The 24,118-nt window shown below is 39.2% G+C and overlaps 1 protein-coding gene across 2 annotated transcripts in view; it reads right to left on the minus strand.

The window, feature by feature from the left end:
- Nucleotides 1-411: 411 nt before the first annotated feature.
- Nucleotides 412-24,118, minus strand: part of SUSD5 (sushi domain containing 5) — a 99,723-nt gene continuing 76,016 nt past the window's right edge. For both annotated transcript variants that reach the window (XM_037828594.1, XM_037828587.1), the window contains one exon: nucleotides 412-4,017. In XM_037828594.1, the coding sequence (XP_037684522.1) occupies nucleotides 2,723-4,017 (1,295 nt within the window). In that variant the 3' untranslated portion in view covers nucleotides 412-2,722. The remainder of the gene's footprint in view (nucleotides 4,018-24,118) is intronic.

Consider the following 24,118-nt stretch of genomic DNA (forward strand, 5'->3'; position numbering starts at 1 on the left):
AGATAGAGACCTGGGTATTCTTTAGGGTTTTTGAGAATACTGTTGGTTGGGGCATAGCATAATATGGCTATTTGTGATATCTAGCTGAAGCTTGCATGAGAGTAACCTCCACAAGAGCCTCTCAACTCTATTTGAAATCTCTTAGCCACTGAAACTTCATTTTGTTACATCCCCCCCCCTCCCCTTTTGGTCAAGAAGGCTTTCTCAATCCCATGATGCCAGGGCCAGGCTCAGTCCTGGGAGTCATGTCCCACGTTGCCAGTGAGATTTACATCCATGGGAATCATGTCCCACGTAGGAACCTTCCCCCCCTTTTATTAACCAGGGTAATGTAACCCCAAAATAAAAAACAATCAGCAACTGTTTTTGGAAATGATTATTTATTTTAACTATCTCAGAAGCTTTGTGTTAACAGAACCACTTCCCCACCCCCTGCAATTTTCGTGGGTATTAAACAGTTACCAGTCTCAAAGCATGCATAATGACATACATTTTAGGTTTACAGTGTTTTTAAGTCATTCCCTTTCTATGTGCATTTTAAGATTCTATATTAATTTAGATGACATCAACCAATAAAAACTTAAACTGTTGTTTTGTATTTATTTTGCAGTCCATGACTACAAAATAATAATTTACATGTATCCATATGTTTGTAATTTATTAACATTTGTATTAATATTATTTATATATGTGATTGGTGTAAATTCAATGTTCTTGGATTACTACATAATAATCATTGATTAACACAATCCCAACCTTGAGATGGGTTGCTTTAAACAGTTAAAAATAGAAAAATTATCTTGGAATAGATTAGAAAAGAATCTAATTTATAAATATGTACAGTCGATAGTTTTTGTTCTATTGTGTCTTGCTTTGGCTACATACAGAAAGCATTTCATTCCTATTGTTCTAGCTTTCATCTGACACACAGATTTTCCAGTTGGTACCTTCAGGCCTTCATTTTACCTAGTCATGAGGCCTGGGGACTTTGATTATGCTGTACTGTCTTTATAGCTCCTTAGGCCATTATTTTTCCAAAGCTTGCACTGAAAAGAGATGACAGGGTAGAAAACATGATACAAAAAAATTATTTTTTTCCTTAGGTAAAACATTGACAATTTTTCAATTGTAAAAAAGATCAGGATTTCTCTCACACCACAGAAAAATGCCAAGACTCCCACGGGGTCTTAATAAAAATGTATTGCCTTCATTGCTTTTTACTGTTGTAAACTGTTCCTAGGAAGATGATTCACATCAGAAAAAACTAACACGTTTTGTTTCTGTGCCACCCCACAGGAGACCACCCTTGGAGACGGCATGTCGGCAGCTTCAAAAGCTGCCTCTGCACGTACCAATGCCTGACGTCCTGGTGATACAAACCACAGGGGTCATTCATCTTCTGTGCTTCTAGGGCTTCAGCTTGCCTCAAAGTTCACTATTTATGCTGTCATAAACCCAGGATTCTCAAACTTGAGCGTGCATCAGGATCACCTGGAGGGCTTGTTAAAACACAGCTCGCTGGGCCCCACCCCTGGGGTTTCTGATTCCTGGGTCTCGAAAAGGACTTGAAAATTTGTGTCTCCAACAAGTTCCCCGGTGATACTGAGGCTGATCTGGGGACCACACTCTGAGTTCCATTGTCACAAACCAGACTTGCTCAGCCACCATAAGGTGATCCACACACTACGAAATGGGTTGCACAACAGCTGGGACGGACCCTGTTTCCACAGGGCTCACAATCTCCACACCACAGAAAAGAGTGGGACAGCACAGATGGCTTCACAGCCCTTTTTAATTCCTCTGCTTCTTCATTAAGTGGTGCCCATACTTGGTATTCTAGTTGTCGGCCCTCTTAAAACATTTTTTTCTCCCGTATCATTCCCTCTTATTGGTTCAGAGAAATTGTTAATCCTGAGATAGGAAACCAAGGATTGAGTTTTGTTAGCCTTGACAAAAACTTCCAGACATTCCCAGGCACAGACTGGTCATGGACAACTAGGCCACTGGTTCCCAGAGGAAATCGTGCTCATTGGTGCAAAGCTAAACTTTTTAGAAAACGATGGGCTATCCCATAGACTTGATGGAACGCATGTGGATGTGTGTCCTGCCTTCATTCTTCACCTCCTACCCCAACCCCCACCAACATATCAGTCTTAATTTCTCTCCAATTTCCACAAACAATTAAAAAGAAACCTCAAAGCTTCTGGGCTGTGTCCTGGTCCTTGGCTCATTTGCCATCGGCAACATCACAACATTAAAAGGAAACAACACATTACTCTTCTGTATCCCACTCTCAACAATTAAATATCTATGTTCTAAATAACACTGCTCTCAAATGCTCAGTTTATCACTCATTTCCAAAATGTCAGGGCATGGAGCTGGTGATTTTCTTTATTTTAAAAGGAAAAGAAGAAAGTAGTATGATGAAGCAAGGGGTGATTTTTGACCTCACATTGGAATTAGGTCCAAGCACAGGTCTGGGATTAGTGCAAGGAATGCCAGGGCAGAAGGGCTGCTGAGGAGACATCGGCGTGTGTGACGATGCTGCCAAAGCCTTCCTGTCCTGCCAGGTGCCTCCAGAGACACTTCTCAGTCTATAAAACAAAGGCCTGAGAAGAAAGGATGAGCCCCATTCCATCTGTTTCATGCTCTCGGTGAATTATCAGTGTTTATCTGTGTTATGTGTCACAGTTTATTCATTTTTCCTCCCACTCTAAAATGACTAGACCTTCTCCATCTCTATCTGCTGGTGGTAGTGCCGAGCCTGCCGCTGGCCGACGTTCAGCTTGTACACGGAGCTCTTGTGCTGGCACTTGCGGTAGCCCCACACGGCTCCCACGCCCGCCAGGAGCAGCAGCAGGCACAGGGTGGTGACAATGGTGGCGATCACGGGGCCTCTGCTGAAGCTGGGACACCCGTCCCCCACACACGGCTCCAAGGTTGGAGGAAGCTGCTCGCTGGCACTGGGGCCAGGGCCTTCCTGTCCTAAGAAGTCCTCAGACAGCAGGTATGGGAAGCTATCCTGGGCCTCAGGAGCACTGGTGTCCACTGGAGGCTGGGTGGCTGCCACAGTCATTGAGGGGACATGGTTAGGCATCTGCTGGACAGCAGTTGATACTGTGTCCAGGGTAGAGTCAGTGAGTTCATAGAGTAGGGTGGCCACAGGGGCCTTCTCTGTGGCAAATCTCCAAGGCACAGTTGACTGGTATTTCCTAAATTCACTATCCCCCCTGCTTGGGCCCTCAGTTTCAGATTCATTTGTGGGTCTGAGAGCCAAAGCCTCCACATCTAGTGCTTGAGATGGAAGAACCGAACTATGGATAATGTCCTCACTTGGTGTGAGAGTGATACTCCTGGGCTGCTTGATTTCCACAAGAATGGGCCGTTCAGTGGTAACTTGGATGCTATCATCAAGTCCTACTGACCCATCTCCTTTGTCCCCATCTTCCTTCTCTTCCACGTCTATCTTCTTCCATGCCCCATCAGTCACAGGGTAGCCATCTAACCAGGACTCGTCATTGCTGCTCACCATCAGATCCCCTTCTTTGCTGTCATTCCTGCCCACAAATGGCCCTGAGAAACCACTGGTGCTGCTATAGATCACTTTGGTTCCAGGTTCACCTGAGCCCAATTTCATGATGCTGGGGTTGTCTCCAGTAGGAAGCTGTTTTTTGGTATCATCATCCATCTCCTTTTCCAACTCAGGCTTGTGGAGCGTCTCAGCAGGAAACCAGAACAAGTACTTCTGGTTTAGCCGGGATCCTGGCAAGTCTATGGGGACACTGCTCCCAGCACTGGGCGAGCTCGTGGTTGGAACAAAGGCTTTATCCTGGGCTGTGTTTTCTCTTCCCACAGAGATGGAGACCAGGCGGTCCTGCTTTGGAGCCTCCTCAGGGGCTTCTCCCTGGCCCCTGTCCTCCTCTGCCTCTGACCTGGAATCCTCCATGAGCTCTCTGAATGACACAGATCTGTCATCGGGGAAATTATCTTCATAGTCAATGTGTGCCTCGGCCTCATCTGGAAGGAAAGAGGGTAAAACCTCATTAGGTCAAAAATACAGAGCCAGTGTAGAACCCAAGAAAGTGGAATTAAAAGCATAAGGACTGGAACAGAAGAAATACGACTGTTATCATTCACAGGTGATTTGACTGCCTGTCACAGATAAATCCAAAGAATCTATACATAAGCCATTAAAATTAATATGCAAGTTTATCCAGGACACTGGGTCTAAGGTCAATACAAAGCATCAAAACTGCATTTCCATATACTAGCAATAAACATAAAACAAAAATTAAAAAGGATGCCATTTACAGTAGCATTAAACAAACATCATATATGTGGAAATAAACCTAACAGAAGAAGGACAAGACATCTACATGGAAGGACCCAAAATACTGCTTAGTAAAATTAAAGACCTAAACAAACTGAGGGACAAATCATATTCATGTAATGAAAGACTGAAAATGGTTAAGTTGTCAATTCTGTCCAAACTGATCTATACAGATTTACTGCAATCCTAATAAAAAATCAAAGACATTGATAAACTAAAATTTATGAAAATGAAAAGGGCTAAGAAGAGACAAGGCAATCCCAAAGAAGAAGAGAGCTGAAGGAATACAATATTAAGATTTCAAGACTTACTATAAAACTGGAGCTCTTTATAACATTGTGGCATTGGCACAAGGATAGATAATTAGAATACATTACAATTAAGAAATTCTGTTCATCAAAAGCCACCTGAAGAGAGTTAAAATGCAAGCCACAGAGTGGGAAGAGATAATCTCAAGACATAAAATCTCCAGAACGCATAAAGAACTCACTCCTACAAATCAATAATAAATAGGCAGACAAACTATAGAGAAATTGGTAAGATGCTTGAACAGGCACATCAAGAAAGATATCTAAATAGTAATTAAACATTTCTAAAGATGTTCAACCTCATACGAAATTGAGAAATGTTAATTACAGCTGTAACAAGATACCACTGCATAGCACCAGAATGGCCAAGACATTAAACAGGCCGACAATATCAAGTGTTGTCAAGGATATGCCTCATGTTTGGAATGTGAATTGGGACAACCATTACCGAAAAGTGTTTGGGCATTATCTACTAAAATTGAATATATGCATCCTCCATGACATAGCAATTCCACTCCTAAGCATATACTCAATAGTAATGAGTACACATGCGCACCAAAAGAGGTATACAAAAAGTTTCATAATAACTAAAAATTGGAAACAATTCAAGTGTTACAATAACTGTAGAAATGATACATACATTTCAGAATATTCATATAATGAAAATCTGTACACCATCAATGAATATTAACCAAACCCTGCTTCCTGGAACAACCTGAATGGATCTCACAACCATGATGTTGAACCAAAGAAGTCAGACCCGAAAGAGCACACATTGAATGTTCAGGATGGAGTGAGATGCTTCAGGGCTCTGTTCCCCCAGAGAAATTTTGAACAACTACTATGAACTGGCAGAAACATCCTTGTCAAAGCCCCAGAAAACAGTTACAGGACTGCAGTAACAGGGTGAGTGCCAAACCAAGAAAAAAGCTGCTTGAAAGCAGTAGGATCTTGTGGTGTCCTGGCTTGCCCCTCCTCTATCCCTCATCGGATTGGCAGGAAGCTGACCCACCCTCCTAGAATGGATCCCTGGTCCTGGTTCTGGAGGGATCCCTTGCCCGGAGCAAGGGATTGCTGGCTGTAGGACATACAGTGCAATGCCCAAGACTGTGAGAAAACTGTTTCCTAAGGAAAAGGGGCCTTTGTATCCACGTAAACAGGGGAATGCCCAAGACAACACACATGAACAGAAAGGATCTGGAAGGTCCCTCATGTTGGGCTTGGAGTGATTCTCTAAAGTCATTGTATAGATAAGCCCTGAAGGAGAGCACTTGCAAAGGTCAATCTGCAAAGTCTGGCAAAGGAGATTTCTTTTCTCTTCTTATTCTTCCTCCTCCTCCCTCTTTTTTTTTTTTTTTTTTTTTTAATTAGCTCCTGGTAACCAAGGAACGCTCCATCATAATACTAGTTGGATATAAGCTTAAAAGCCTCAAAGTTTAAATGTCAGTGAGAACACAAAATATCGAAATGTCCAGGTTTCAAAAACAGTTACAAAACATACAAAGATCAGGAAGTGATGGCCCAGGCAAAGGAAAAGATTAAAGCATTAGAAGCCATCAATGTGGAAGAACAGACCTGGGACATATCAGATAAAGAGTTTTTAAAAATGGTCCCAGTTATGCTCAGAGGGCTAAAGGAAAACATGGACAAAGAGCTAAAGGAAATTATGAAAATAACAGATGAACCCAAAGAAGGAACCAAACAGAGCAGAATTCCACAATAACAGAAATTAAAAAATTCCCTAGACGGGTTCAACAGCAGATTGGAGCTGGCAGAAGAAGGAATCTGAGAACGTGAAGATAAGACATTTGAAATCATTCAGTCCTAGGAGCAGAAAGAAGAAAGAAGAAAGAAAAGTGAATAGAGCTTGAGGAACCTGTGGGATACTCTCAAGCATACAAATATACACATTATAGGTGTCCCAGAAGAAGAGAGAAAGGGGCAAAAAGAATATTCAAAGAAATAATGGCTGAAAACTTCCCAAATTTAACAAAAGACACAAATATATACATCCAAGATGTTCAATGAACACCAAGCAGGATAAACCCAAATACCACACCGCAGCATATTATAATCAAACTGTCAAATGCCAAAGATAAAGAGAGAATTTTGAAAGCCACCAGAGAGAAGCAATGTATCACATACCAGGGATCCTCAATAAGGTTAAGCACCTATGTCTCATTGGAAACCATGGAGGCAAAAAGGAAGTGGGAAGACATATTTAAAGTGCTGAAAGCAAAAAAAAATTGCCAATCAAGAATTCTACCGCTGGCAAGACTGTCTTTCAAAAGTGAGGGAGAGATTAAGATATTCCCAGATAAACAAAAGCTGAGGGAGTTTGTCTCCACTAGACCAGCCTTCAAGAGATGCTAAAGAGAAGTCTGTAGGTTGAAAGGAAATAATTATAGAAAGGATTGATGCCTCATGAAGAAATAAAGATCTCCAGTGAGAGAAATGACATGAATAAATATAAATGCCAGTCCTATTGTATTTTCGATTTGTAATTTGTTACTTCCTGCAAGATCTAGAAGGCAAATGTACAAAATGCAATGATAAACCAGTGGTTTTGGACTCATAGTGTATAAACAGGTAATTTGTGACAAGAATTACATAAAGGTGGGGAGACAGAGGGTTATAGGAACATAGTTTGTGTATACTCTTGAACCTAATTTGGTATCAAAGTAAAAGAGATTGTTACAGCTTTAGGATGTTAAATTTAAGCCCCATGGTAACTACAAAGAAAATATCAGGGAATATGAAAATTCACAGAAACAGAAATTAGAGTACAGGTTGCCAGGGGCATTCAGCAGGGGGAATGGAGAGTTAATGCATAATGAGTATAGGGTTTCTATTTGGGGAGATGGGAAAATTTTAGTAATGGAAGGTGGTAAGGGTACCACAACACTGTGAATGTGTTTAATCCACTGAATTGTATGTTTGGATAGGAAAGTTTATGTTGTATATATGCTCCCACAATTAAAAAAAAAAAGAGCAACTAAAGAGACAATGATAATTAAATGCAATACATGATCCTTGATAGGATCTTGTAAGGGGGGATAAAAGTCTCAAAGGGACATATGAAAAATTTGGAATACAGACCATAGCTTTACATCAACGTTAAATTTCTTTAACTTGATAACTTAAGGTAGTAATATAAGTGAGTATTCTTGTTCTTAGGAAATGTACATGGCAGTCTTAAGTGTTCATGATGTATGCAACCTGAACGCAAGTGTTCAGAAAATGGATGGATGAATAGTTAGATAGTAGATAGATAGATAGATAGATACATAGATAGATACATAGATAGATAGATGATAGATAAAAAGAATGATATGGCAAATATGGCAAAATGTAAGAATTGGTGGATCTGAGTATTGAGGTAGGGTAGGGGTATGTTGGATTTCTCTGTATGTGGTTCGTATTATTTTTGTAACTTTCCTGTAAGTTTGAAAGTATTTCAAAATTTAAAGATTTCTTTTAAATAAAGAGCACACACTGATTTTATTTACATAAAGTCCCCAAACAGGCAAAGCTAATCTGTGATGCTGGAAGTCAGGATGCTGGGAGTTCTGCTCGAGTAGGAGAGTAGGGGTAATGATAGGTTTGTGTACAAAGAGAGCTTTTGGGGTGCTGGCAATGTTGTGTTTCTTGACATTTAGGTGGCTAAATATCCTCATTTACTTTTTCAAAATTCAATTTTATTGAGATATATTCACAACCCATCCAATCATCCATGGTGTGCAATCAATTGTTCACCATATCTTATATAGTTGTGCATTTATCACCACAATCAATTTTTGAACATTTTCAGTACCATACAAAAAAGAAGAATAAAAACTAAACTAAAAAAGAGCACACAAAACATCTCATACCCCCCATCCCTCCCTATAACTTGTTTACTTTTTGTCCTCATTTTTCTTCTAATCTGTCAACACACTAGATAAAGGGAATGGGAGAGAGAAGGTTTTCAGAAGCACACAGTCACATAGTATATGCTAAATAGTTGTACAACTGTCTTCAAGAATCAAGGATACTGGGTTGCAGTTCATCAGTTTCATGTATTTCCTTCTAGATATTCCAATACACTAAAAACTACACATGGATATCTATACAACATGTAAAAACAGCCTCCAGAATGACCTCTCGACTCCATTTGAAATCTCTCAGCCATGGAAACTTTATTCTGTTTCACTTCTCTTCCCCCTATTTGTCCATGAAGGCTTTCTCGATCCCACAATGCCAGGGCTAAGTTCATGCCCACGAGTCATGTCCCACATTGCCAGGGAGATTTCCACCCCTGGGAGTCATGTCCCATGTAGGAGGGAGGGCAGTGAGTTTACCTGCTGAGTGGGTTAGAGAGAGGGGCCACATCTGAGCAACAAAAGAGGTTCTCTGGGGGTGACTCTTAGGCACCATTGTAAGTAGGCTTAGCCTCTCCTTTGCACTAACAAACTTAATAAGGGCAAGCCCCAAGATCAAGAGCTTGGCTTTCTAAATTGGTAGTCCCCAGTGCTTGTGACAGTATTAGTAATTCCCCAGGTGGGGAATTTAATATTTCCACATTTTCTCCCAGTCCCTCAAGGGGGCTTTGCAAACACGTTTTTATTCTCTGCTCAAATTACTTTGGGATATTTCAGGGCTTCACACTAACCTGTACAAACCAAGCAGATTTCACTCCCTATTCATAGTTCCATGTAATTATATAGTGTTTGAATAAACTGACCATACAAGTTAAATTTTATAGTGCATTATAAAAAATATAGATTTTACACCTAACAAACATCTCTTCCTTTGGCCTCACACTGAGGTTGAGGTTTGAAAACACCATCACTATTGTGCTTTACCCTTATTCTGATTTACCTTAGTCCAAACCAAGTCCATTTCGTTCATATCGCTACATGATGTCTGATCTCTTTTTCACATTCTTTAACATTTTGTTTCGTGGGGTAATGCTGACATTCATAACTTCCAGACTCTGGCTCTGAATCTCAGGTGTCACACAGATACCCAACGTTCCAGGGACTGATCAAGTTATACACAAAGAGCTCAGCATCTCAGAATTTAGAAATAGCCATTACAACTCAGGAATAGATATAACAGCTGTAAGAGCTTACAATCTAGGAACTTTCACAATAAGCCTTCCCTTGATAACCTGTGCACTCAGATTCAGTTCTCAGAGTTTGCACATTATAGTAGTCCATATTAGAGAGGCATTATAATGTTTGTCTTTTCATTTCTAGTTTATTTCACTCAACATACTGTCCTCAATGTCCATTCACCTAGTTGCATACTTCACGACTTCATTCTTTCTTGTAGCAACTCAACATTCCATTGTGTGTATACACCATAGTTCGTCATTCTGTTCATCAGATGATGTACCCTTTCAGTTCTTCCAAGTATATACCCAGTAACCAAGTTGCAGGACCATATGGCAACCCCATGCTTAGCTTCCTGTGGAACCACCACACTGCCCTCCACATGGGCTGCACCATTCTACTTCCCCTCCAATGGTGATCAGGTACATCCCTTTCCACATTCTCTCCAGCACTTGTATCCCTTTGTTTATTTTTAAACACTTTTATTCACACACCATACATTCCCTCCTAAGTGAACAATCAAAGTTTCCCAGTCTAATCACACAGTTATGCATTCACCACCACTATGTATATGAGGACATTTCCAATTCTTCCACAAAGAAAGAGGGATGTGGAGGCATGGAAGCTTCCCTGGCTGGGCAAGTTAGTCAGGGAGGCTGCCTCCTAAGCATTGTGTGCCTGAAGGCAGGCACCAGGTTGGGAGAAGGCCAAAGCATTGTGGGCCTGAAGGCAGGCACCAAGGCATTATGGGCCTGGGGGCAGGCAATTAAGTTAGAGAATGATGCCGGGCTCCTGGGCTCCTTCCGTGCCCCTGCTTTCCCACCTGGTTCAGAAGAGATTGTTCCCTGAGATTACTATTGTCCTCAAGCTTGCACCCAAAGATTGTAAACATGCTAGTCTTATGATTTTAGAACAAAAGCGATTGCCTGGGGAAATGGGAAAAACAATTACATAGCCCAAAGAATGCTTATGCTATATAATCCTGTGCTAAAAAGCCAATAAAGAACTTCTTTCAGGAACAGAGAGGGGGAGTCGGCTCCCTTCTTTCACAGAGGGAGAGGAGAAAAAGAAAAAAGAAAAAAAGAAAAAATGACAACTTAAAAGTAACAAAAGAAAAAATAAGATTAAAATAAAATACAATAAAAAGGTCAGACAACACCATCAATGCCAAGAATCTCAAACCTCTCCCTTATATTCCCCTCTTGCAGACACTTAGCTTTAGTACACTGCCTTTGTTAACAATTAATGGAAGTGTATTACGATGTTATTCTTAACTATAGACTCTTGTTTGCATTGATTGTATTTTTTTCCAAATACCATCCCATTTTCAACACCTCACAAAGTTGACATTAATTTATTCTCCCTCATGTAAAAACATTCTTATATTTATAAATTTAATCACAATCATTGACCAATGTAGGTTTCAATAAGTTATACTGTACCAGTATTTACCTTCCATCTTTCCTTCTGTGTCTTACATGACACTAACTTTCCTCTTTCAACCATACTCACAGTCATCTTTGTTCAGTGTACTTACAATATTGTGCTACCATCACCCAGTACTGTGCCATTCATTTCTACATCTGTGCAATCAATCCTGTTGAACATTCTGTACTCCTTCAGCATCAAATGCTTGATCTTTACCTTCTTTCTGTATCCTGGTGTCTTCATTTCAAAACTCTTCTCCAAACCTCTCTCTCCTGTCTTTTCCTATCTATCTGTAGCACTCTCTGTACTATTTCTAGTAGAGGAGGTCTCTTGTTCACAAACTCTCTTAGTGTCTGTTTATCTGTAAATATTTTAAACTCTCCCTCATTCTGAAGGACAGTTTTGCCAGATATAGGATTCTCAGTCAGCAGTTTTTCTCGTTCAGTATCTCGAATATATCATACCACTGCCTTCTTACCTCCATGGTTTCTACTGAGAAATCCACACTTAGTCTTAATTGAGCTTCCCTTGTATGTGATGGATTGCTTTTCTCTTGCTGCTTTCAGAATTCTCCCTTTGTCTTTGACATTTGACAATCTGATTAATAAGTGTCTTGGAGTAGGTCTATTTGGATCAATTCTGTTTGTGGTACACTGTGCTTCTTGGACCTGTAATTTTATTTCTTTCATAAGAGGTGGGAAATTTTCATTGATTATTTCCTCTATTATTCTTTCTGCCCCCCTTTCCTTCTCTTCTCCTTCTGGGGCACCTACAACACATACATTTGTGTGCTTCATGTTGTCCTTCAGTTCCCTGAGCCCCTGCTCATATTTTTCCATTGTTTTCCCTTTCTGTTCTTTTGTGTGTAGGATTTCAGATGTCCTATCCTCTAGTTCAGAAATCCTTTTTTCTGCCTCCCGAAGTCTGCTGTTGTATGTCTCCACTGTGTTTTTTTCATCTCTTCTATTGTGCCTTTCATTCCCATAAGTTCTGCCATTTGTTTTTTCAAGCTTATAAATTCTTCCTTGTGATCACCCAGTGTCTTCTTTATATCCTTCATCTCTTTTGTCACATTTTTTTCAACTTATTGATTTGAATTAGAATATTTGTTTGAACATCTTTAATTAGTTTTTTCACCTCTTGAATCGCAGTTGAGGTGGTAGTTTGTTCCTTTGACTTGGCCATATCTTTGTGTTTCCTCATGTGGCTTGTGATTTTTCGCTGTCTAGTCATCTGGTTTTCTTGATTAGTTTATCCTGGAGGTTGTTTTCTCTCTTTTGTCTTGGGTTTTCTTTGATCTTTTTATTTCTTTGTTTCTCTCACTGGCCAGTTGTCAGATTGGCTCTGCCCCCCAGTCTTCCCCCCAAATCAGGCACCCACAGTGGCCTGCCACAGGGATTGGAGTTAGGCACTGGGCACCCCAGCAAGTTCACTTTGTGTGGTAATAATAGATCTGCTGGCTTCCAGTGGTGCTGTTTCCCTTGCACTTTCTGAACTGTCCAGCAGATGGCAATGTTTGGTAACTTAATCATCCTCAGAAGTTGCTTTGCCTCCAAGCACAGGCTGTGTCTACACAGGTGAGCTGAAACGGTGGGATTCCTATGCCCTCACTTTGCTGGCCAAAATCTGGCTTGATGTAGGGCTATATCTCCCTCAGTTGACCCAGTACTCCAGCCATCCCCAAAGCAAGGAAACGGCTGCCAGTTGCTGCCTCCCTCAGGGGTGGGGGAAGGGTTTTCAGGCCCAGGGCTGGAATGCAGTCTCTGTCCACATTTTCTCAGTCTCTTTGTCCCTCACTGACCTGGGCCTTGAACTTTGTAAGCCAATAAATCCCCATTGTCAAACCAATCCATTTCTGGTATACTGCATGCTGCCTGCTTTAGCAAACTAAACCATAGCTCTTCCCGTCGAGGGGCAAGGTCCATTTCTCCATCCCTCGGATATGGACTGGCCTCATCACTTGCTTTGGCCTATAGAATGTGGCAGAGCCTTTACATGCTTTTGCTCTCTCTCTTGGAACTCTGCCAGCTGCCATGTGAACAAGCCCAAGACCACCGCCTGCTGGAGGATGACAGACCTGCAGGAGGGACAAACTGTTCCAACTGAGGCCTTCCTAGACCTAAGCCCAGTCGATCTGGCAGCTGTCCACACTCACTTGAGTGAACTCAGCCAAGACCAGAACTACCCATCTGAGACTATCCAAACTGCTGACTCCCAGAATGGGAGCCAAATAAATCACTGTTGTTTTAAGCCACTAATTTTTTGGGGGGAGGGGTAGTCTATTATGCAGAAAAACTAAGTGATACACTGTCAATGAGCTGCTTGAGGTCAGGGACCAAGCAAGCCCCTGTGCTTGGTTTAATGCTCTGCTATTGCCACCTTGAATTTCTTAATAATTTCATCTTTAAATTGTGTTTTGCAAATAAAATTTGATGGGGCAATGGGGCATGCATGTGAATAAAGGAGATGCAGGCAACAGGCATATCCCCTGCTGTTCCTTACTACCCCATTTGTGTATTGTGTTTGTGATGCCCCATGAGCACAGAATTCCAGGGGACCCACGATGTGTGAGGGTTCAGCAAGACTCAAAGTGAGCACAAGGTAAGTCATTACATCTACTTCTGAATAAGTGGGGGTGCTGATATATCTGCAAGGTCATGCTTTCCATTTGAACCAGAACTTGCTTTGAAAAAAAAAAAAAGGCACTGGCATTCTAAAAAGAATCATGACTCAGAGAACCCTGTCTGGGGTGGGCTGAATAATGACCTGACCCCTGGAACCTGTGACTATGTTTCTTTACATGCAAAAGGACTTTGCAGATGTGATTAAATTGAGGATTTTAAGATGAGGAGATTATCCTAGATTATCCATGAGGGCCTAATGTAGTCACAGGGGTTTTTATAAGAGGGAGACAGGAGAGTCAGAGTGAGAGAAAGATGTGTGATGGAAGCAGAGGTCACAGAGAGAGAAGAGAAATGGAAGATGCCATGTTGTTGTCCTGAAGATGAAGGAAGGAATGCTGGTGGCCACCAGAAGCTGGAAAAGGCAAGGAAACGGATTTTCCCCTAGAGTCTCTAGGAGGAATGCAGCCCAGGCTACACCCTGATTTTAGGACTGCTGACCTCCAGAACTATAAGACAATAAATCTGCATTGCTCATTAAGTTTGAGGTGATTTGTTTCAGTAGCAATAGGAAATTTTCTTACTCGTACTGCTGTCTTGTATTAGCAACCACAGAAAGAAAGGGAAATTGAGGGCAACCCATAGTTTCTTTTCCTTTTAGTTCTTCCTTACTCATCAGTAAGCTCAAGGTAGAGAGAGTTGGTAAAATGTGTGTGTATTCAGTGGAATAAAAACAGCTGAATGAGCTTTGTGCACTGTTTCCACTGTTCTCAAGAATGAAATGCATATGCATGTACAAGTTATGAAATACAAATTGTACGCTTTCAGTGATTTTGCATATACTTAAATGATCTTAAATTTGAATTTAAACTGGCATTGTTCAATATAAAGATGAAAGGTAAAAATCATGCTAATAATTAATGATTTTAATTTTTCTTAAAAAGACATTAAATAGTAAACAAACAAAAAAAAACACCATGACCAGTCAAAGAGAGAGACTGCAGAAGAAAAGAAAAAAGCTTTATATTTTAATATCTTTTGTTAATGGTGCTTATTTCTGCTTTTTAAATAAAGGACCCCACATTTTTATTTTGTACTGTGTCTTGCAAATTAATGTAGCCACTGGATGCATATTGTATATGAAGCCGACAGGGTCTTTCATGACTTTAGAAACTTTGTAGGGGAGCCTGACCTCTGCCATCTCCCTGGCTCCCCCACCCCTCTCTTTTTTTTTCTCTCTTCCCCTATCTCCTTGAAGCAACAAACTCATCCTTCTCCATACTTTCAGGTTTTACCTTACACACCAAAAACCTATAAAGGTATATTTCCTAAACAAGGCTTACTCACAGAAATTTTGGGGGATTTAAGAATCCAAATTGTATTAATAATGTTTGAATTATGTGTGTCCCCCCCCACCCATTGCATAGGACACTACAGGCTCTCCATGAATATGTAACATGGAACTGGAGCAAGGGGCCTACACAGCTGGGACTGAGTCTCGGGAATCCTAGATTAGGGCAAAATGACATCTTTTTCCCCTCTTCCACCACTGCAAGAAGCCATATCATCCAGAAGCAGAGAGGTGATCACTGTCTTTTAAAATTTAGTCTGTATGCAAAGAAACTTGTCATTCCACATGTCTGAAAGATCATTTCTTCCCCCAATTCTGGCAATTTTTTTAAATATTTTATTTTTGCCCTTTTTATTATTTTTTATTAGAGAAGTTGTAGGTTTACAGAAAAATCATGCAGAAAATAGTTCCTGTATACCCTCCTCACACACATAGCTCTGCATAAGTGTATACCTTTGTTACAACTGCTGAAACAATGTTATTATAATTATACTATTAACTATAACCCATTGCTTACATTAGGGTTCCCTGTTTGCATAGTACAGTCCTATGAGTTCTTAAAAAAATTTAACTAGCAAAATATATACAACCTAAAATTATTCCTTTTATACACATTCAAATATTCAGTGGAGTTAATTACATTCAAAATGTGTGCTACCATCACCACCATCCATTACCAAAACTTTTCTACAACCCTAAACAAAAACTTTGTACCGATTAAGTATTAACTCCTCATTCCCTACCCCTGTTCAAGCCCCTGATAACATGTAAAGTATCTACTTTCAGCCTACTTATGTCTTTTAATTTAAGGTGAGTCGCTTGTACACAATATATAGTTGGGTCATGCTTTTTTATCCAATCTGCCAATCTCTGCCTTTTGACTGGAGAGATTAATCCACTTACATTTAAAGTCATTACTGATAATGCACAACTTTCTTCTGCCATTTTGCTATTTGGTCTTTGTAAGTCTTATACTTTTACTGCACCTCAATTTTTCCTTTAATACATACTTTCATATTTTTTTTTTGCTTTTTTAGTATTGTACCATTTGTAGTCCCTTTTCATTTCTTTCTGTATATATGTTTCATATTTTTTTGTGTGGTTACCATGGGTTAAATTTTAACATCCCAAATCTGCAACAATCACATTTGATTTTATACCAACTTAACTTCAATAGCATACATATATACTGTTCCTATACTTCTCTGTCCCACGACCTTTTTGTTGTACTTTCTACAAGTTGTATCTTTATATATTGTATGTCCTAACCCATAGAGTTATCACTACTTCTTTTGCATTTGTATTTCGAATCTGTGAGAAGTAAAAAGAGGAGTTACAGATGAGAAAATACAGTACAATAGTACTGGCATTTATAATTACCCACATGATTACATTTACTGGAGATCTTTATTTCTTTATGGCAGTTTGGTCCACTGTCTACTGTCCTATCCTTTCAGTCTGAAAAAACTTCCTTACACATTGCTTGTAGGGCAGGTCTAGTGGTTATGAACTTCCTCAGCTTTTGTTTATCTGGGAATGTCTTAATTTCTCCCTTACTTTCAAAAGACAGTCTCACTGGATGTAAAATTCTTGGTTGGCAATTGTTTGCTTTCAGGACTTTAAATATTGTATTCCATTGCCTCTTGCCTTCAAGGTTTCTGATGAGAAATTGGAAGTTCATCTTTTGGGCCTCCCTTGTACATAACACATTGCTTTTCCTCTTGCAGCTTTCAGAACTCTCCTCTTGTCCTTGGCATCTGACAGTCTGAGTACTATGTGTCTAGGACTGGTTTATTCTGTTGGGTTTTTCTGGGATTGTACATAGTCATGTTTTCTCATTAAATTTGGGAAGTTTTCTTCCAATATTTCTTTGAATATGTCTCCTGCCCCTTTCTCTCTTTCTTCTTCTTCTGGGACTCCCATAATGCACGTATTGGTGTGCTTGATAGTGTTCCACAGGTCTCTAGGTTCTGTTCACTTTTTTCCATTCTTTTTTTCTTTTTACTCCTCAGCCTCATGTCAAATGTCTTGTCTTTGAGTTCACTGATTCTTTCTTCTGTCGGCTCCAATCTTCTGCTGATAAGCTCTTAGGAATTTTTCATTTCAGTTATGTGGACTTCAACTCAAGTATTTATGTTCCTTTTTAAATTTTCTCTCTCTCTATTGAGACTCTCATATTGTTCTTCCATTGTTTTCCTTATATCCTTTAGTTCTTTCTCTGTGTTTTCCTTTACGTCCTTCAGCATATTGAGGATCTTTGTTTTAAAGTCTTGTCTGGTTTGTCCACAGTCTGGTCCTCTTCACTGATGGTTTCTGGATTTTTATCTTGTTCCTTTGGATGGGCCATCATTTATTGTTTTTTGTTTGTTTTGTTATTTTTGTTGCACACTGTACATTATAATATATAAAGTGTTAACTCTGGGATTTAGTCTCTGACTACCTGTATCCAGGTAGTTATATGACAGAGATTCCTTGAGTGCCAGGAGCTAACAAAAACAAACAAAACTTTCTCAGTCTTTGCAAAATTGCTCTGTGCTGGCTGGTGCTCTCCTTCAGAGTTTTGCCCTCCTATCAAAAATACCAACCTGAGGTAAATGTACAGTGCAGTGTCCTCTCTGTCTTTTCTGACACTGCATCTTGTCCTGGTTTGTGCTTGCTGTGGTCTTAGGAATTCCTCCCTTTACAGGCCTTTGAATGCCCCCTCTACTCCCTATGAAATAACTTTCTCCCCCTCCAGCTTGCTCTAAATATGACTAAAAGCAGTTAACACTTTGCCCCAGGCCACTCTGACTTAATTGTTTCTTACACTGCTTTAACTGTCTGCAAGTTGTTTCTGCCTTCACAGCAAGTTCTGTGATCGTGAGCTAGAGAGGAGTTTCCTGGTTCAGTCTTTCAGACTGCCACTCGATAGACTGGTACTGACATATGAGCACCACACTATGTGCAAAGGGTTTATCTGTTGCTTCCAGAAAAGGGCTGGGGATCCACAGTAGGAGTGCAGGTGGCTCCACACCACATTGGGGAGGGTGTGGGGAAGATACCAGAATGGGTACTATGATCGTCTCCTACTGTGTTTTTTGTTTTTTTTTTTTAGTAAATCAAACACAATTTATTTACCTAAGAGATACAAAAGGAAATCTGCTGAGTCAGGATGCAGAGCAAAAAGGTAATCGATGTTTTCCAGGGGCAAACAGGGACTGAAAATTTTCTAGTCTGCAGTCCTCACAGGGATTACACAGTTGCAGATGATAGTATCTGAGAGAATGAAAAGTACATCAGGGCTCCCCATTTCACATCCAGACTAGTAAACATGAGACTAAACAGTTCTTGTCAGAGACGTGCCTACATACTCTGCATCTGCATCAGGCATAACTCATTAATCTTAGTCATACAATGCACAGCTTAATGAAGAGAACATAACACACACTCCCCTTAGTGCTGAACTAACTCTACCTACTCACCTCATTCAACTTCTTCATATTAACATAAATCATTTGAGTCAAGAACACTTATAAATTTATTACTGTGGGACCAGAGCAAACATTAGATACCCAGACACCCACTCTCCTGCACTTACTGAATTTTTAAATCCTTGCCAATCTGAAGAAAAAAACCTCATTATGGTCTTAATTATAAATATTAAAATATAAATTAGAAGCAAGGTTAAGCAAGATTTTCACAAATTTAAACCAGTGTCTAATTATTTTTCTGTAAACTTTCTGTACTTTGGGATATATCCTTGTCCTTTACTTTTTTTAAAAAAACATTTTTATTGTGAAATATAACAGTTGCAGAGAAGTGATATGTTTCAAAGTATAATTAAATGATCCTGTTTTATAAAGCTGCATTTTCTTGACTTGGCACTTGTCCAGTTTTTGCAACCCTTTAAATGTTTTCTAGCATTCTTAGGAAGATGACTCTGCCAGTTTTTGCTATTTGTTCAGAGACTCTGTGTGTGTTTGTGTAGGGCAGGAGATGGAACCCTGGAGAGTCCTCATGCCACCATCTTGGTTGACCAGAAGCCCTCATAGCACAGTTTTGATCCCAGGCCAGTTGCCTGCTACCCTTTGCCTGCAGGCTGATGAGTGTGCAGCTTTAGATGAGTGACCATGCCAGCCTTCCCTGGGTCTCTCTGAATCTCTTCCTGAGGGTTGTCTCACCTCAGCAGAATCTGAACTCCACCTGACCCTCTGGTCACAGACCTGCCTTTTATTTTAATTAAAAAAATACATACATGTATAAATATATATTCTGTGGTACTATAGAAGAAAGAATCATTTCTGCAAAACAATATACATTTGGCCGGTGTCTCCCAGAGGTTATATTCTTGGGGATTGTTCTGGTTTACGAAAGCTGCTGAAATGCAATATACCAGAAATGAACAGGATTTTAGCAGTGGGGGTTTATTAACCTATAAAGTACCATTCTTAGGTGACAAAGATGTCCAAATTAAGGCATCAACAGGATGATACCTGAACTCTGAAGAAAGGCTGCCAGTGTCTGGGACACCTCTGTCACGTGGAAAGGCTCATGGCTGGCATCTGCTGGTCCTTCATGCCTGGGATCCATTGCTTTCAGCTTCTGATCCCAGTGGCTTCCTCTCTGAGTGTCTGCTGGTCCTCTCCTAGCATCTTCAGGGCTTTTATTCCTCTGTGAGCTGTCTCTCTGGGTGTTTCTCTCTTAGCTCTCTCAGCTTTTCCTCTCTTTTATTCTCTTCATAGAGGACTCCAGGAAAAGAATTAAGACCCACCTTGAAAGGGCTGGGTTACTTCTCAATTGAAATAACCTAACCAAAAGGCCCCACCCACAATAGGTCTGCCCCACAGGAATGTATTAAAAGAACATGGCCTTCTCTGGGGTACATAACATCTTCAAACCAGCACAAGGATGAATATCCCTGTGTTCCCAGATAAAACACAGTCCCCTTTCACAATGAGGAAAGACAGGAAGCACTAATTCTCCAAGACCATTTTTCCTCAAGAAGCTTTCACCCACTTGAAATCATAGGCTATTATCTCATGCATGATCTGCAATTTAGGGCCTCTTAAACCATTCGTCATTTTACAAGGGATCATTTTTTTATTGCCTCATTGCAGCCCCAAGACACCACACTGTCAAGATCCAACAAATAGTTCTGTATCATTCCATGGGATTTTGTCATTTCTGGTCCTAGCTTGCAAAAATCCTGACACTGCATTCATTTCTTTCAGTCATCAACAGTAGCTAATTGACAGTTGGGCGTAAACAAGCTGTTTGCCCTATGTTCAGTCAGGGTGATGAAAATAACCAGCATTTGCGCAGAGTTTGCCAGAGTTCAATCCTCAGTGAAGGGAAAGCTGGCAGGGAAACTGAGTCAAGATGGGCAGCAAGGTCAGCTCCCTCAGTATTTTCACAGACCATCTACTTGTAACCCCCTAGAGACACCAAGACTGATATGGTCCACGGATAAAAGAATTCCACCCAAATAACCAACAGCTAGAAAGAAGTGAGAGTGTAGGGGTGCTTAAAATCTTCCAGTGCCTTGGAGTACTTACTGCCTTGACTCCCTGTACCCACTGCCCTGGTTTCTTCCCTGTCTCTTCTCCCCACACCCCAAATGCCAGCCCCCATTCTACATGTTTCTCTGTTCTTGTCCTTCTGAGTGCCCCTCCCCCTGCTCTGTTTCCTCTTTCTCTTCCCTCATCACTTATGTTCCACACCTCTTGAGTATATGTCAGGGGGCACATGCAAAAATCACTTTATCATCAGGGTAGATTATATGCCAAACTTAAAAATATCTATTTCTTCCAGTTGAAATGGTACCACATATTTTCCTTCCTTGTACCTAAATACTAGCAAAAAAGTTTTACCAGCTGAAACCACACATAGAAAAAGACATATTATAATGCAACAAATATTTTTAAAAACTAGTTACCAAGAGAATAAACAAGATTCTGGAGCAGTGTGGAAAAGGGCAGCATGGCTCAGCTGCTAATCCCACCCTCATCCTTCAAAAACCTACTGCGGAGTCAATAAATCCAGGAGAGAAGCAAAGTGAGTGGAGAGAAACAGACCAGTAACCAATAGGGCTGATTTCACATAAAATCCAAATTTCCAGGGCTTCACCCTGCATAGTAAAGTAAACTTTGGTATAGGACATTTCACAAAATTTCTAAAGAGAAAGTGGAGCCCAGATATTAAAAAAAAAAAAATTAAAACTACATACCACTTCAGCTGAGTTGTCCACTTCCAACTACCACTCCCTTGTCTCGATGAAAGGAAGATGCATGTAAAAGGAAAGAACCTAACTTAGAAGAAACAATAATTCAAGGGACAGAATGAATTCCTTATAATTGTTTCACATTACAGAACTCAAGAAAAAAGTGAATGCAATAAAACAAAAGCTAAAGGTGAAATGACAAAACAACAGAATGCTATTAAAAGGTGGTTATTGAATTGAGGAGCTGAAAAATAAATTAGAAATCACAAAGAACAGAATAGGCTGATAATTTTATGAGACTAAAAAAAAAAGACAGGAAGAAACATATTCAGGAATTACTATAACCCTCAAGCAGAACAAATTTACAAAAATCACATCTAGGCATACTAAAGTAAAACTGCTAAACTCAGATAAATAAAATTTAAAAGCAAACAGAGAAAGAAGACACATAACCTTCAAAGGAGCAACAATAAAACTGAGAGCTGACTTTTCCAAAGAAATGATGGAAGCCAGAAGACAATGTGATAATGCCTCCAAAGTGTTAGAAGAAAATAATTGCCTAGAATTTCTTATTCTGTGAAAACAGCCTAGGTGGAAGCTCAGAGATAGGGAGGAAAGAACAATGAACAAGCACATATAGAGGCAAATCTAAGGGAATACTGACTGCATAAAACAATATCACATACACACACACTCACACACACACAGTATTTATTCAAAACACCTGACAACCACGTAGAAGTTAGGAAGAGGTAAATGGAGTAAAAATATCTGAAGGTCTTTAAATTTTCCAGAAAATGGTAAAAGTATTAATTTATACTAGACTTTGATAAGTTAATGATGCCTGTTACCATTGCTAAGGTAAACACTAAAAGAAAAGCAAAGAAAGTAATTGAGGAAGTTAATGTAATGCTTATTCCAAAAGAAGGCAAGAAAACAGAAGGAACAAAGAAGAAGTGGGACAGCGAAAAAAAACAAATAAAAAACAGTAATTTTACACCCAATCTATAAAAAATTACATTAAATGTTAAATGGATTAATGCTCCAATTAAAAGACAAAGGCTGTCAGCTTGGATAAAGAAACAGAACCTATGTAAATGGGGCTTATAAGAGACATACATTAAATATAAGTATACAGAGAAGTTGAATGTAAGAGGGTGAAAAAATATATAAATATATGCTGTGGAAATACTAGCTGGCAAAGAAGACTTTAAGGCAAGAAGCATTACTTGAGATAAAGAGGTGCATTTCATAAAGATAAATTTTCAATTCACCAGGAAGATATTAAATTCTAAATTTGTATGCACCTAGTAACACAGCCTCAAAATATATGAAGTTAAAATACAGAAAATAAAAGGAGAAATAGATAATTATATAATCATAGTGAGTTATTTTAAACATTACATTAACATTAACAATTAGAATAAGCAGACAAAAAGCAAGGATATATGAACAATATGCTTGATAAACTTTACCTACTTGACAAATATAGAGCATCATACACAACATCTATGGAATAAACACTCTTTAAAAGTGCACAGAAAATAATTTTACCAAATCGACCATAAAAGAAGTCTCAACAAACTTTAAAGGATTGAAACAATATGTTTGTTCTCAGGCTATTGTGAAATTTATAGACAAAAAATAATGGAAATTCTCAAGTGTATGGAAATTAAGCAAAACATCTCTAAATACCTCATGGGTCAAAGGAGAAATTACAATGATATTAGGAAACATTGTAACTGAATGATAATGAAAATATTACATTTCAAAACTTGTAGGAAACATCAGACGCTGTCCTCAGAGGCAAAGTTATACCTTTTAAATACCTATAGCAGAAAAGAAGAAAGGCTGAAAAGCACATCAATCTCAAGAAGCTACAAAAGGAAGAGTAAATTAAATCCAAAGAAAGAAAAAGTAAGGAGATAAAAAAAGAGCAGAAATTAACAAAAGAAAAAGCAAACTTAAAACAGAGAGGACAACAAAGCAAAAGCTGGTTCTTTGAAAAGATGAATAAAATTGATAAACCATAGCAAGACTAATTAAGAATCATTTAGAGAAGGCACCAATGAAAAACATCAGGAATAAAAAGGGGCATCCCAACAGATCTTAAAGATATTAGAGAAGAGAATAACAGGATGATTTTATGAGCAATTTTTGCCAAAAATTTGAAAATTTTGATGAAATGGGCAACATTATAGAAAAAAACAACTTCCCAAAGGTGATGTAAGAAATAGAAAATCTTTATATTTCATTAACTGTTAAAGAAACTGAACATGAAACTAAATATCTCTTCACACAGAAAACTAGAGATGCAGATGGCTTTGCAAATTAATTCTATCAAATATTAAGAGGGGTAATTTCAACCTTACACAAACTCCTCCAGAAAAGTAGGAAACTTATTCTATATGGCCAGTATAACCTTGGTACCCAAACCTGGCAAGGACATGATGAAAAATTAATATCACAGATCAATCTCCCTAAACACAGATACCAAAATCCTGAATAAAATATTGGCAAACTGAATCCAGCAATATATAAGTATTAGTAAACTGAGTTAAGCTATATATAAAAAGGATTAACATATCACATCAGGTTAGGTTTATTCCAAGAAGTCATGATAGGCTTAACATTTGAAAAAAAGAGGTTTGGAAAAGCATTTGACAAAAGTCAACAGGATAAAAAACCTTTAGGAATATAAGGACACTTACATAACCTGATTTTTAAAAATACAAAAACTGATTTAAAAATGAAAGGATCCTAAAGTGAGAGTACATTAAAATTC

Source organism: Choloepus didactylus, chromosome 1, assembly GCF_015220235.1.
Source record: "Choloepus didactylus isolate mChoDid1 chromosome 1, mChoDid1.pri, whole genome shotgun sequence".
Classification (NCBI taxonomy): Eukaryota; Metazoa; Chordata; class Mammalia; order Pilosa; family Megalonychidae; genus Choloepus; species Choloepus didactylus.